Source organism: Lissotriton vulgaris, chromosome 8 (assembly GCF_964263255.1).
Source record: "Lissotriton vulgaris chromosome 8, aLisVul1.2, whole genome shotgun sequence".
NCBI lineage: Eukaryota > Metazoa > Chordata > Amphibia > Caudata > Salamandridae > Lissotriton > Lissotriton vulgaris.
The window spans coordinates 1,429,034,577-1,429,048,444 of NC_141696.1; the positions used below are offsets into that span (position 1 = coordinate 1,429,034,577).

The 13,868-nt window shown below is 44.0% G+C and overlaps 1 protein-coding gene across 1 annotated transcript in view; it reads right to left on the reverse strand.

Moving 5' to 3' along the window:
* Positions 1-11,928, reverse strand: part of LOC147698872 (uncharacterized) — a 103,456-nt gene extending 91,528 nt beyond the window's left edge. Inside the window, exons 1-2 of the mRNA XM_086936282.1 lie at positions 11,806-11,928; positions 6,296-6,844 (exon numbers count right to left, since the gene is read on the reverse strand). Coding sequence (XP_086792408.1) covers positions 6,296-6,844; positions 11,806-11,887 — 631 coding nt within the window. The 5' untranslated portion in view covers positions 11,888-11,928. The remainder of the gene's footprint in view (positions 1-6,295; positions 6,845-11,805) is intronic.
* Positions 11,929-13,868: the final 1,940 nt, after the last annotated feature.

Below are 13,868 nucleotides of genomic sequence, written 5' to 3' on the forward strand. Positions count from 1 at the left end.
CTAGACTGTTCCCATGAGGCACAGGGTCAAGACTGATTTGCATATGGCTATGTCTAAACTGGGGTGGCGCGGTGAGTAAAATAACGATGGATTAAAACCAGATCTGTGACAGGGGATGAATGTTTTGCCAATGTGCAAAATTCCGTCCATCAACTTGTGTGTTTTGCAGTTCGCCGTATGTGGGAAGGGTTTGCCCAGACGTGGGTCCCGTTCTCACAACGCCACTGGAGTCAGGCTATTCTGGCTGATGATGGCTGATAGCCAGAAACCAGTCCTATGATGCTTTATTCCGGTCCAGGGAAGACGTGGCTTGGCAGTTTGGGCTGGACTGTTCCCATGAGGCACAGGGTCAAAACTGATTTGCATATGGCCATGTCTGAACTGGGGTGGCGTAGTGAGCAAAATAGCAATGGATTAAACCCAGATCTGTGACTGGGGTGAATGTTTTGCTAATGTGGAACATTCCGTCCATCACCTTGTGTGTTTCACAGTAGCGTTGCAGGCAGCCATTTCAGGTAGGCAGCATGGCATTCATCCCCAGAGCTTATTTATTGCACTAGGGCACTGGACTGCCCACACCTCTTATTGCTTGAGCTTGAAGATCCCCTTTTTCAAAAATACGTATTTGATGGCTGTTCCATCTCTACTCTGGTCCGCACAATCTGGAACGTCCTTGTCAACCGAGGAAGCTTGTCCTCCTAAACTTCATAAGAAGAAGCCAAGAAGCCTGTCTCTTTAGGCAACAGTCTCAAGGACTGTTAATGTCTGCTTATGACTCTTCTTCATCCTAGTGCGAACAGAAGCAACAGGTGAATTTATCTACTAGGTATCTATTATAAGTGGGCTGCAGAGTGTTATAATGTAATAGGCAGACCCCCCAGGATATTGCGGCATAAATTAGGGAATTTAGCGGCACAAATATGGAAAGTTAGCGGCACAAATGTGGAAATTTAGCAGCATTTTGCGGCACTTTATTTTACTCATTCTCATTCATTTTCAGCCTGAAATCAATGGAAACTCTTTTGGAAGAGTATTCCACTTTGAAATAGGCTTGCAGCTTTAGGATGGACTCATGACATTACCTAATGTATTTGAAGTGGTCTTTAAATACAGTTCACATTGTGTAGAATATGGGGCAGGGACGTGTCTAGAGATGAATGGTGCTACCCTTGGCAGGTGCGAAGCCAGGGCCACATCTTTGCATACCAGGACCAATTTTTATCGCAATCCGACCCTAGAAATCTGTAGGCAGTGTCAAGTTCAAAGATTCAAATCTCATTGAGGATAACCCAACTTTTCATCCTGCTCATGTTTTCAAAATGAGTGCCAGTTATGTAGGCAATAACAACACCTTTTATTTACTTTGATAATTACAGCAAGATTGCATTGTTAAAGGCTGATAGGGGTACTATATTAACTTCTAAATACGTTTGTGCTAACTGATTTCAGTTACTGTGTAATTTTACCTTGTTCGAGGGCTCGGTGGAAAAAAAGATGACTCATTTAACATTTCTATAGAAGATTGATAGCGATGCAAATGTATTTTTACTAAGGAAACACTCTAATATGAAAAGAAGATCTACGGATTAACAAACAAAATATTTCCTCACCTTTAAAATATCAGCGCCATGTATCTGGATCACATATTCCAAATTTCGTGGGCAGTTTTGTAAAAATCGCGGCATTTTTACAAAACTGCAGATTTCGCGATTTTTTTGCAAATCGCGAAATCCTGGAGGGTCTGAATAGGTGATGTCTTTACCTTCCAACATTTCTGCTAGTAACTTAAGTAAAGATATTTGGCCTCATTTATGAGGCCGTGCGTCACTTTTACGCCGCTGGTGCGTCACTTTTTGTGATGCACCAGTGGCGTAAAAAATGTGCCTTGTTGTGCCATATTTATAAAGTGACTCATCTAGGTAGATGCGTCACTTTGTAGTCCCCTGCGCCACATTATACCTGCGTCAGGTATAATGTATGAAAGGGGGGCGTATTGGCGCAAGAAAGGGTGGTAGAAGTGACGCAGTGAAATCTATGAGATTTCACTGCGCCACTTCTAGGACACAAATGCGTCAATTTCTTACGCCTGCCTCACAGCAGGCGTAAGACTAACGCAGGCCCTTTCAGATGGGGCTTGCCCCATGTGAAAGGATACATTGCTGGAGTTGCGTCACTTTTCTGACACACTCCAGCAATGCGTCACTTTTGCGCCATACAGATACGTCAGAAATACTGACGTATCTGTAACTCCTTGCGCAATGATGCGTCATACTGTAAATATGACGCATCATTGGTGTCGCAAAGAGGGCGCAGTGAAAAGTGATCCATCGCTGTTTTCACGCAGCGATGCGTCACTTTTCATAAATGAGGGCCAATGTCCCTTTAAAAATCTATTGCATGTCTAGCAGATTGTTATTTTAGCTCCATTTATAAAGATTTGGTCAAGTGCATTCCCCTTGTCGTGTCAGACTTCAACAAGTGTTTCTGAACATTCATGTTTCCCTAAATAATATTGGATTATTGTGGGATGTTGGGCTAATATTTGAGGGGGTGAAACCCGACTGAAGCAGTATTAGAACTGCTTGCCTTAGAGTGGTCTTCCAAACGTTTGTCTACTCCTCCATTTTTGCCGATATCATTTTTGTTGGCTTTGGGACTCATTGCCCTTTACCACTGCTAACCAGCACTTAAGTGCATGTGCTCACCCCCGAAAACATTGGCACATTTAATTTGCTTGTAAATCCCTAGTAAAGTGGTACTACCTGTGCCCAAGGCTGGTAAATTAAATGCTACTAGTGGGCCTGAAGCACTGCTTGCGCCACCCATTTCAGTAGACCTTTAAACATGTCTTGGGCCTGCCATTGCAGCCTGTGTATGCAGTTTAAACTGCCATTTTGACCTGGAAAAAAAAAACGTTTTTCCTGGCCTAAATCTTCCCCTCACCCCTTGAGTAAGCCATAAGCAGCCCATAGGGCAGGGTGCAGTGTATTAAAATAGGTGACGTATACTTTTAACATGTGCTTGTAGTGAAAAACGTATTACATTAAATAACAATTTTCAATGGGGAGAAGATAAGTAGGAATATAGAATGTGGTGTTTAAAGAATTGTAATTTAAAACCCTACTTAATAGTGCAGTCAGATTTTAAGTCACAATTCTGAAAATGCCACTTTTAGAAAGCTGGCATTTTATTGTTAACAATTTGATGCCTGCAGCCTGCATCCTGGGTCAAATAACTAGGTGTAGCTGGCAGTTTGTATGAGTAGATTTTCCCAGACAGTGAGACAAAGAGGGAATAGGTGTTGGCAGGATGGGACTTCTCTGACTTGATGGGGGTGAAGCTGTCACCTATCACACTTGCACATAACAAAGCCCTGCCTTACCACAGTCACAGAGGGTTTGACACTAGCCCTTTGTGACCAAAAAAAGCTTGGGCCATGGCAGGGAGGCTGGATAGTGCAAACACCTCTGGGCTTAAAACCTTCTGACCAAATCCTACTTCAAATTGGGCACCCGGTATATATAGTGGACCCTCAGGCCCAACTCTTCTATACAACTCTGGGCCTGTGGAAGATTTTGGACTGCTGTGATGCTCTGCAAGAAGGACTGCTACTCTGTCGGACTATTATCCTCCTGCACTGCTGCCTAAGTGAAAGGACTAGACCTGCATCTTGAATCCAGGACCGCCTAAGTGACTCCAAGGGCTAGCTGGCTGGACTCCTGATCAATCCCAGACAGCAAAGCCTCCAAACACCTTTAATTGGACTCTATCTACTGTGAGTTCTACCCCCAAAGTGGTGCCACCCCCATCCTGGACCCTTGAAAAGGAGCCTGAAGGTGCTCTGCAAGCCTAGCAGTGTTTCTGTGGATGGAACCAATGTAGAGCAATGCAAGTCCATGCAACTCTGCTTCAGTCTGCTTGCAGAGAGACCCTTTCCTGATGCCAAACCTAGCACCTCAGTCCTCAACTTCCTTGGAATTGCTATTGTGCAACGCATCCTCGATGCAGGGCTTTCGCATCACAAGCCCCTCATCGATGGCATCCTCGACAGTGGCACAGAACTCTGCCTGGCAGCCCTGCAGCTTCTTCGGAACCCTGGTGTGCTACTCATTCTCGTTACAGGACTTCAAATTGCAAGCCCCTCGTCAGTGGCATCCTCGATGGCGATGATGCAGGACTCTGCATCGTAACCTTGCAGCTCCTCAAAACCGTTGTTGTGCGACGTATCCTCGATGCAGGATCTCGCAATGCTCCTCAGCCAGGATTTAAGGTACTTTATCAGAGGGTGTAATTTGGTCCCTGAATATGGCTTGTGCTCCATCACAGTTGGCATGAACTTGTGACTTTGTCCTGGTCCGGCCTGATCAGTTAACCACAGTTGGCACTTTGTGCTTCTAGGCACTATTTTTACTTAAACTTTGAAATTGCTTCTCTCCGGTTCTACTGATTGGATTGGTGTCATTTTGGCCCCAAACATTTTATTAACTGGAATCCATTGTTCTAAATTGGTACAGGATTTATGCCTCTTCTCTTTAGCACAACCTTCTCGAAGTCACATGCGTGTGTGCCCTTATCTCTATTAATGTAGTTCTGAAAATTGGCCATAACTAATTTCAAAGATCAAACTTCCCCATTTTTAGAACACTACCTGTTATCCGCTAGCTCAACTATGAACCGCACCAAACATCAGCATGAACTCACATATCCCCCTTTCCTCAAAAATTTTCACAACTAATTCCTATTACTTTAATCTACCACAAGGAAACTCAAGTATGGAATGGTTTGCATGAACACAAAAGACTTCTCCTAATACCCCCAAAAAAACAATAACACTGTACTTACCAGTAACCTTGGTTTCTGGAAAAGCATGCTGCTTGACATAAAGCACTTCAGTGCCTCACCAGGGGTAGTTAGTACATTAAAAATGCAAATACAATTGTAGCATATAAGGTCCAGAATCACAGAACTCTCAAGTTTCCCTGTTCCATGTGTGAGTAGCTCTTCCAGTTCAGGTTTTAACTTGAATTCTGGGACTTATAGTTCAATTATTCCTTTATAAAATCTGGACTAGAAGTCCCAGAATGTAAAGTTAAAAACTGGATGGGAAGTGCTACTCATGCATGGACTTGTGGAAGTTGAAAGTGTTGGGATTGGCAACTCACATGGCAAGGAAAGGGGTACTCACAGTGTTTTTTGGGGGTCTGTATCATGTTTGTATTCTTATTTTTTCCTTTATGTGTAACTTCTGAAGTATACTTTATACTGTTTATGTGTGCATGGGCTTACACCAGTGCAGAAAACAGTTGTGTGCGTTTTTCCATAGCCTTTGGACCTGTGCTTCACTGATAGGGAGTGGGACCCTAAAAACAATCACGATTTGATGAGAAATAAATTAAGTGTTTAGGATTAAATGCATTGATGATTGGAGTAACAAAATAGTTTTGCAATAAACTCTGCTCTTACTGGGTTTGCTGACAGTTCCGTGAATGGGAAACATCCTTTGCCACGCATTCATTACAACGCGGTATGTTATATTGCGGCTTTACTACGCAAGTCGTTACATCGACTTGCACTTGAGGGCGCTTTAGACTAAAGAATAGTGTAATTTACTATTCCAACACCTTCCCTGCTGTACCTAGACTGGAGTTGGAATAGTAATTCACACTATCCCTAAGTCCAGTGCCCTCCAGCGCAAGTCGATGTAACGACTTGCGCTGTCAAGACCGCGATGTGACATACCGTGCTGTAATCGAACGCGGTGTATCATCATACATCCTCAGTAAATATATAAAGGCTTCCATCAATTGCTTTCAAAAGGAAATGCACTTGCTTAAAGCACACTTTTCATACCATTTATCATTGCAATTTGCACTTCACATTTGTCATAGCTGTGATAATAAATAGAAGTGTACATTATTACACTTTACACTAGTTTTTAGGAGGAAGATGTAAGCGTGTATGTCACCCTAGGGGAAGTGACTATCTGGTCCCTGCCTTTCCATGGATATTGAGAATAGTTGCTGTTTGTAGTCCAGAGAAGCCCCTCTTTGCAGCCTGTGCCCTGTGCATCTGCCTACAAGTAAAGCGGCACAGATCTATCCCTACTTGCAAGTTATTACACTACTTTAAGTTAGCTTATCAGGAGTCAATCAACAAAATGTCATCAATCACTAAAGTTTTTTAAATAGAATATGGGTAATAAATGTGCAAGGACAGGACAGGATTCAGTGGTACACATTACCCTAAAGATCAATCCTAATGATCCAAAATGTCCAAAATGTGGTCAAAACTTTACCTTCGTCTGGTTGTTGATGACCCGGGCCACGTGGAGGAGGTCCTGGAGGAGGAGCACCTGGACCAGATGGATCATAACCGGGAGGGGGAGGCCCAGGAGGAAAACCTGGTGGAGGGCCAGGACGAAAACCAGGAGGAGGGCCAGGACGGAAACCAGGAGGAGGGCCAGGACGGAAACCGGGAGGAGGGCCAGGACGAAAACCGGGAGGAGGGCCAGGTGGAAAACCAGGAGGAGGGCCAGGACCGAAATCTGGAGGCGGAGGAGGAGGACCAGGTGGAGGGGGCCCAGGTTGAGGGGGACCAGGTGGTGGTGGAGGTGGTGGGGGAGGAGGTGGAGGAGGTGGTGGAGGTGGTGGTGCTGGTGGTGCTGGTGCTTTAGACGGTGGAGCTGGAGGAGCTGGAGTCTGAGGAGCAGATGGTTTAAAGCACCAGATTGCATTGGAAATGCTTGAATCAAAACAGCATCCATTACTCTTGCATTCCTCTGCGGTGATTCCTGGAGGACCACAATTTATCCGTGCTCTTGGATGGACATAGCACCTGGCTTCATCTGTTTATCACAAAATAAAATAGAAGTAAAAAAAAATATTGAGTTACACTGAATCAGCTCACATGTTCTCAACTGATTCTGAACACATGCAGGTTCCCCCAGTATTCGCTCGATGCACAGCAAAGGATCAGACGATGTTAAGGATGTCGTCACTGTACCACCTGAATTCTAGCACCAGATGGCCCACAGAACCTCACAGCAGAAGGGGCTGACCATGAACCCAAAGCTCTAGGAACAGGAGATGAGCTTAAGGTGATGAAGCAAGTCATGCTCCTCATCTATTTAATTATTTAGTTCTGTGAAGAAAATATGTAGATAAAAACGTATAAAAGGCTCTAAAAGCCTCAGTGTTAACTGATAGTTTTTCCACCTGCGGACTATCCAATTGGTGGAGATTCAAGATCTAAAAATAGGGGAAACATAGGATCTATCTGACTAATGTTGAACAAAGGCTTGTCATAGCATCAATGCTGTTGGCGAGATATTTATTTTATCTATCGGAAACCGTGGGGCATATTTACAAATATAATCAGAGCGGGGATCTGCGCCAAATTCAGCAGCGCCACGCGCTGATGTTTTTAAAATTCAAGATGCACCGTGTCCACAAGAATATAATGCACCTCTGTGTTTCGCCTAGCGCTGGCACAAAAAAAGCTGCCCAGCACCAGTGCAGGCTCCCTGCTACCATGTTGCAAGGGTTGGGTTGATTGTTTATGTGCAGGAAGGTACACCTCTCTGCACATAAACAATCAATCATGAAGATTTGCTCTTTCCATGTTTGCTGCAGAACGCATCACACATGGAAAGAGCAACAAATGAGCCATTTTAACTCACTGATAGTCGATGGCGTTAGAATGGCGCTATTGGGGGCGCTGCCTCTGCCTTGTACATCTGGGCAGCATCAAAAAACAATGGGTGTTGCGGTGGAAAGCTCACAGTAACACCCATTGCCCGTCCCTGTGCTGCAGAGTACTTTGGCGCAAAGGGGCATATTTACAAGGTGGCATTAAGGCATGTTAAGTGGCTTAATGCCACCTTGAAAATATGGGAAAGGGTGATATGCACCGGAGTGTCAATAAAAGTGCTGCACCGGTGGCGATAGGGGCTTGTACGTAAGCCTCCGGGATCTATAGGAAATTGGATTCTTAAACTATCTATAAAAGAGGCTGCATTCTTGGTGTGAGTTATGTCTTAGCTCATAAGAAGTCCAAACAATCTATTTCCAAAATCGTGTAGTTTTCTGTTAAAACATCCAAGCTCATCCATGGTGGCCTGGAAGAAGCATCAATAGTTTAATCAGAGAATACTGTATGTGATATATGAAAAATAACATCATTACAATGATGCATTGAAAGTATAACATTCTTAGACCAACTTTGTTTAAAAGAACTGAATTAATAATCTAATGGCATAAAAATGAAATAAATATAGTGCAGAGGTTTGGAATGGTTAAAAAAAAAAAGACTGAAATGCTTTTTAAATAAAAAGGCAATATTTAGTAGTAACATTAAAAGCAGTGTTCTGACTAAGACCCTGATTTATATCAGGGTAGAAGTTTCGCCATGTGGATGGCGTAAATTACGCCATCCACATGTCGGAGGGGACATACGTCTAATTTATAAATGAAAGCCAAAACTTTGCCAGGAACTGTTGTCATGCTGGTTCCAGTCGATGCATTATACTCTGTGCTGCTGGGCTGCATCAGCAGGACTCAGCCCTCTAGCACAGAGTATTCTTTTTATCTTTACAAAAAGAAAATCCCAAAACTAGGTTTTTCTTTTTGTAAAGAAACATTGTAATGCCCCTCCCCCCCACCTTGGCAATATTTTCACATTGCAGGGAGAGTATTATTAGAGTTTTACTGTCCCTCACCGCCGGGTTTCCCTGGCAGTGAAACACAGTAAAATAAAGATTGCAGGGCATATTATCAAGACAGGCGATAAAATTATCGCCGCTTTAGCGTCAGAAAACTGCAGCTAAAACGGCGATAATGGGCTTGATAATATGCTCTATGGAATTCCAATTGAAGCCCATGTTAGATGTGAAGGACATCTAACTTGGGCTTCAATAGGAATTCCATGGAGCATATTATCAAGCCAATTATCGCCGTTTTCGCGACAGTTTTCTGCCGGTGATAATATGCCCCTACATTTCCTTCTACATTAGGCGGGCAGACCCGTAGCCATTTCTCCGATGGCCCATACTCGGCAGGGCCATCGGAGAAGTTTCCCCTTGGCAGAGACAGAGTAGGCTCCGCCGTTGCCAAACTACAGGTCTGCCCACAGATAGATTGGTCAATCGAACCACTATGTGGGTGGTGAGGGAACACAGCCCCCACCACAATGGAGTTCCCTTCCCACCAAGATATACATCAGGCTCTGAGTCTCATACTTGGGCAGTAGTGGGCAGCACTGCATTTATTTGTGGCTCTGAGAAAGAGCAATGCCCATGAAAAATCTGTTTCAATTAAAATAGTTTTAGACATGTTTGTGTTCTTCAAAAGTAGTAGGAATAAATGTTATTTATTTTAAACTTCTTATGAAAAAGGCATAGTTTTACAGGGCGTGATCTTTAAAAACCAGTTCCCAGTTCCCAGTTGCAATACGTCCCACAACTCCTGGTGATTTTTGTAACTTCTTCGCTAGGCCTCCGAATGAATATTTCTGGGAAGTGTTCGGATACACAAGGTCCTGCTTGCAATTGATGAAAAGGCTTCTCACCACTTCCAGTCGAAATCATAGTCAATTGTCGAATTACCACTGTTTTTTTCCAAGTCGACCTATCTGTCTCTTTTCTCAGAATCTTACAGGAATGAAGGCAGCAGGAATTATACCCCTCGTCGGCTTTTGGGCTCAGCAAGAAGCTAGCTCCCTTAGCACTTGAAGTAGCTTCCACATTCAGGAGAGCCAGGCTAAAGCTTCGAATCTGCTCTACAATCCTTCACTCCGAATATGCAAGTTCATCCAAGCGGGAGTTCTCCATTCTCTGTCTTTTTCAGCTTTCTACTTTCATTGCAGTTTAACAGTATTTAAGAGATGAACTAAGCTGCTATGTTCCTAAGCTAAACCTGCTAAACTATTTGCTTATTGCATACCCTGCTTTTCATGTAGGGCACTGTCACACAGTTTCTGTCTCACGAAGGTGCTTGTAGTTTTCACCATCTATTATTGAGCATACAACACTAAGCACAAGTTAGCATGAAAACTCGGAAAAATACCAAAATTGGCACCTCCCATGTGCACAGAAATAGGAAATATAAACTATTTGAATGCAAATCTCTAGCATTATACTCCAAAACTAATAACTGGAGCCATAGTTGAGAACCGTGGTCTAAATAGGGGAGAAGGGGTAGAAGAAACAATTCCAAATTCCTAAACAACCCTATATTCATTTGAAGTCCTCCGAGGTTTTTTCTTCAGTATTGCCCACTAGAGTAAAACTCAGTTATGAAAGAAATTCCCCATCACCTGCAGAGAGGAAGATCAACATCATATAGAATCCACATTTAATCAGTATTGAAGGAGACACAGTCATGAGACTCTAGCTTCAGCACTGGCACCACCATCTCAAGACCAGAGATAGTCTTGTGGGGCCTGCACTTGTGTGAAGCAGAACTCAGCATGCTTTAGCTCCAACCATGCAAGAAACAACAGCAATGCTTCAAGGCCCTCTGCAGTAAGCTTATTTAAACTGCTGCAGTTCTTCACTCCTCACTGTTTTTGTCTCTGCTCAAGTATGGAAACAAGTGTACTTCCGGAGAGTTGACAAGTGTACTTCCGGAGAGTTGAGGAGTGTGTTGTTTTGTCAACTACTCTTGCTATCCCTTCCCTCTGTTTAGTGCTTGTTATCTCCACAATCGGGGTCGAATCTGAGCCCAAGAACAGAGTGTAAAAATGTCAGCACTACACCTGACAAGTCCTCTTTGCCGATATATGATCAAGGCCTGAAGATTATTAGATGAACATTACTGCTGAATTCTCTAAAAAGTACACCTTATTCTCATGGTTTGAGATGGAGGCAATTCTCCTTGCATGATTCATAGAATTCTGCTGTGTCTTTCTCTTGAATTATCCCTTCCTCCAACACTGTCAGTCGGTGTATAGTGTAATCCACCTCTCAGTTTTAGTTGCAGTCTTTGAAAATGCCCAGTACATCCTCCAGAGAAAATGTGTATCTCAATCCTACGAGTCAATCTTTGCAAGTTCCTCAGTATTTATATGACCATGGACTCACCTTGTGTCTGCATAACCATTTTGTGCTTCACCACATTTTGACCCGAACTATGGGCCATATTATCAAGCCTTGGCGATAAAATTATTGCCGCTTTATCGGCAGGAAACTGCCGCTAAAGTGGCGATAATGGGCTTGATAATATGCTCTATGGAATTCCAATCGAAGCTCATGTTAGATGTCCTTCTGTGAAGGACATCTAACAATATCAGGATTCCTTGCTGACAGGTGACCTCCGCCATGTTCGGGAACATGCTGGTGACCTCACCGTGACCTGTGACGGAAGCTGAGGCACTAACGCCCTTTTTCTAGGATCTACTTCGCTGTAAGATTACCAGTTCTCCAGGTTTTACCACACGACTGTAACACCAGCTAACGTATTCGGAGTTATATTTGAAATTCAAAAAAACTATAATAATAATAAAATTATTCCCAAAACGTGTTTATTCTTCACAAAAAATATTTTAATTTTTTTTGTCATCTTTAGTACCAGCAAAACGTGTAAAAACAATGATGCCTAGGAATTCATAAAACTAAAAAGTCCATTTGTTTGATATGTACAAGGAAAAAACATCATGAGTTACCACCTTTCACTTAATTCTTTCAGAAATGGATTTCAGATTCATGCAATACCTGAGAAATCAATTCATTCAATAAAATATGTTTATTCTTAAACTATCAGCTATGCCTTCAGTTACATGGGCTCCTATAGAACCTATATATATACATACCTGGTGCCTGAGCTGCTATGCTGCTGCTGAGGCCTGCAGTTACCAAGGCAAGGCCCAGGAAGGCGAGCCGCAGGAGCTCCATTGTGAGGCCCTCACTCCTGCTCTGCAGCAGATATATGGGACTCTGATAACAATCTCCCAAAAGAGTTTATTTATCCCCTCTGTGGTGTTTGTTCAATAATATGTGGGTAGGGAGGGATTTTCGAGTCATTGCTTCACCTGTGTACCTTTATGATTAGAAATGTGCCGAAAGTTAAAGGTCTAAATTTCAAAGAAAGATAAAAATAACTTTGTTTGAACTTTCTAGTAATTTATCTTGAGTCATCAGGGCTTACTTTTAAAACTTTGACTCTTGAAATCTCTACTTGTCTTGTGCTAACACCACGTTCACCCCTAAACCCTAGAAACTGGTTAGGCAGGAAAGGCAGAAATGCAGCTGGAAAGTGTTCCTAGGTAGAGTTGGTCCTGTGGAAAGTAACTCTCTCTACCCAGACTGTCCCAGGTAGCAGATGTATTTTCTAAAGAAGCATCTTAGTGCATAAGTAATGTATGGACATTACTACTATGTCTCACTCCTCACAGTCCTTACATTATGAGGTACATATTTAAATGTGTACCCTGACAGACACTTTTATTGAGTATGTACATATAAATATGTGAAACACAAAGGTTAATGTATTGCCGTTGAGATATTCTAATGAAATAATAAATAAATAATGTATCCGAAGGACCTGCTTGGCGCTTTTGCTGTTTGGTGGGTGGCAGGAACGCGAAGTCCCACATTACATCACTCGTGGAGGTGCAGAACTGCCAGCACTTTTGTTGTCCTGACATCGCACTCCGGGGCACATTCTCAAGGACTTATTGCCAAGTTATAGGCACTTTAGCGCAGAAAAAGTAGCTAAAGAATTATCGCCCCATTCTCAAGCTGGTGTAAACTGACGATATCGCCAGTTTTCCAGCGATGGCTTCCGCAAAAAACATCGCCACGGATGAGAGCAACAACTACCGCTAATGATATGCAGAGTAGGCGTTCCCACACGAAAACACCACTTTGCAATATTCCCAACAACAAGCCAGACCTGCGATGCGATCCAAAAACAGGCGATAAGGCACTTTAGCAGCAGGGATTCAACAGCTACCTTTCACTGGTGTAAAGCAGGACGAGTAGCTGCAGTATTAAAGGGAGCCCAGCCCAGAGCCACATCTGAAGACAAAAACATGTCATGGAGCTACTGATCATACAGCTCGGAGACCCAAGAGGGTCACAACACCCACCGCTACCACCCCCAGGCTCCCCTGCCCGGATCCCCCACCCGACTACCAACGAGGCAGCGCAGAACAGGACAGCCGACGTTCCGGAAACGGCATGGCCCCTCAGTCACACAATAGCAGAATGTTGGGAGAGGTGGGAACCAAGTATGTGTGAAGAAGGCAAGTCACCCATGAATAAGAATGCACACAATGCCAAGTGTGGTGGTGATGTGCTGGACAGACCTCAGTATGCAGAGCACAGACCTGTCCATGTGGACATATACTCCTGGTGTTGTGGACAGTGGACGCAACCATGTTACCTCAGGCAGTGGGGAAGACCTCGGTCATGTAGGTGTGTCGTCGCCCCCTGTAAGCGTCAGTGGAGTGGGCTGGTCCAGGGTACGCCAGTCCAGCATAGGAGTGTGAATAAATAGGCCGGGTCTCTGGGCGTGCTTCACACCCAGGATGGCCAACGCGTCTGCCAGGGCAGCGCCCCTCAAACCTGCCACGAGGCCGCCACCGTGACGGGTGGCCTCCTCAGCAGATCGCTGGCATCCGCAACACAGGCCCCCAGCGGCACAGCACAGTGGAGTTATGTCTTTGCTGACTACTGCCTTCGACCTACACTGCAGTCAGCAGGGCTCACAATTCAGATCGAGTCATTATTACAGATGATGCAGTCCAGTAGGCAACAAACATTGCTACCAGTGCCGCCCTCTCGGATCACACATCATCGCTGGCTGCGCACCCCCCTGAGCGCTTCAGGTGCCACTAACTCTGTGCGGCACAAGTCAACGCCTCGTGGCTGT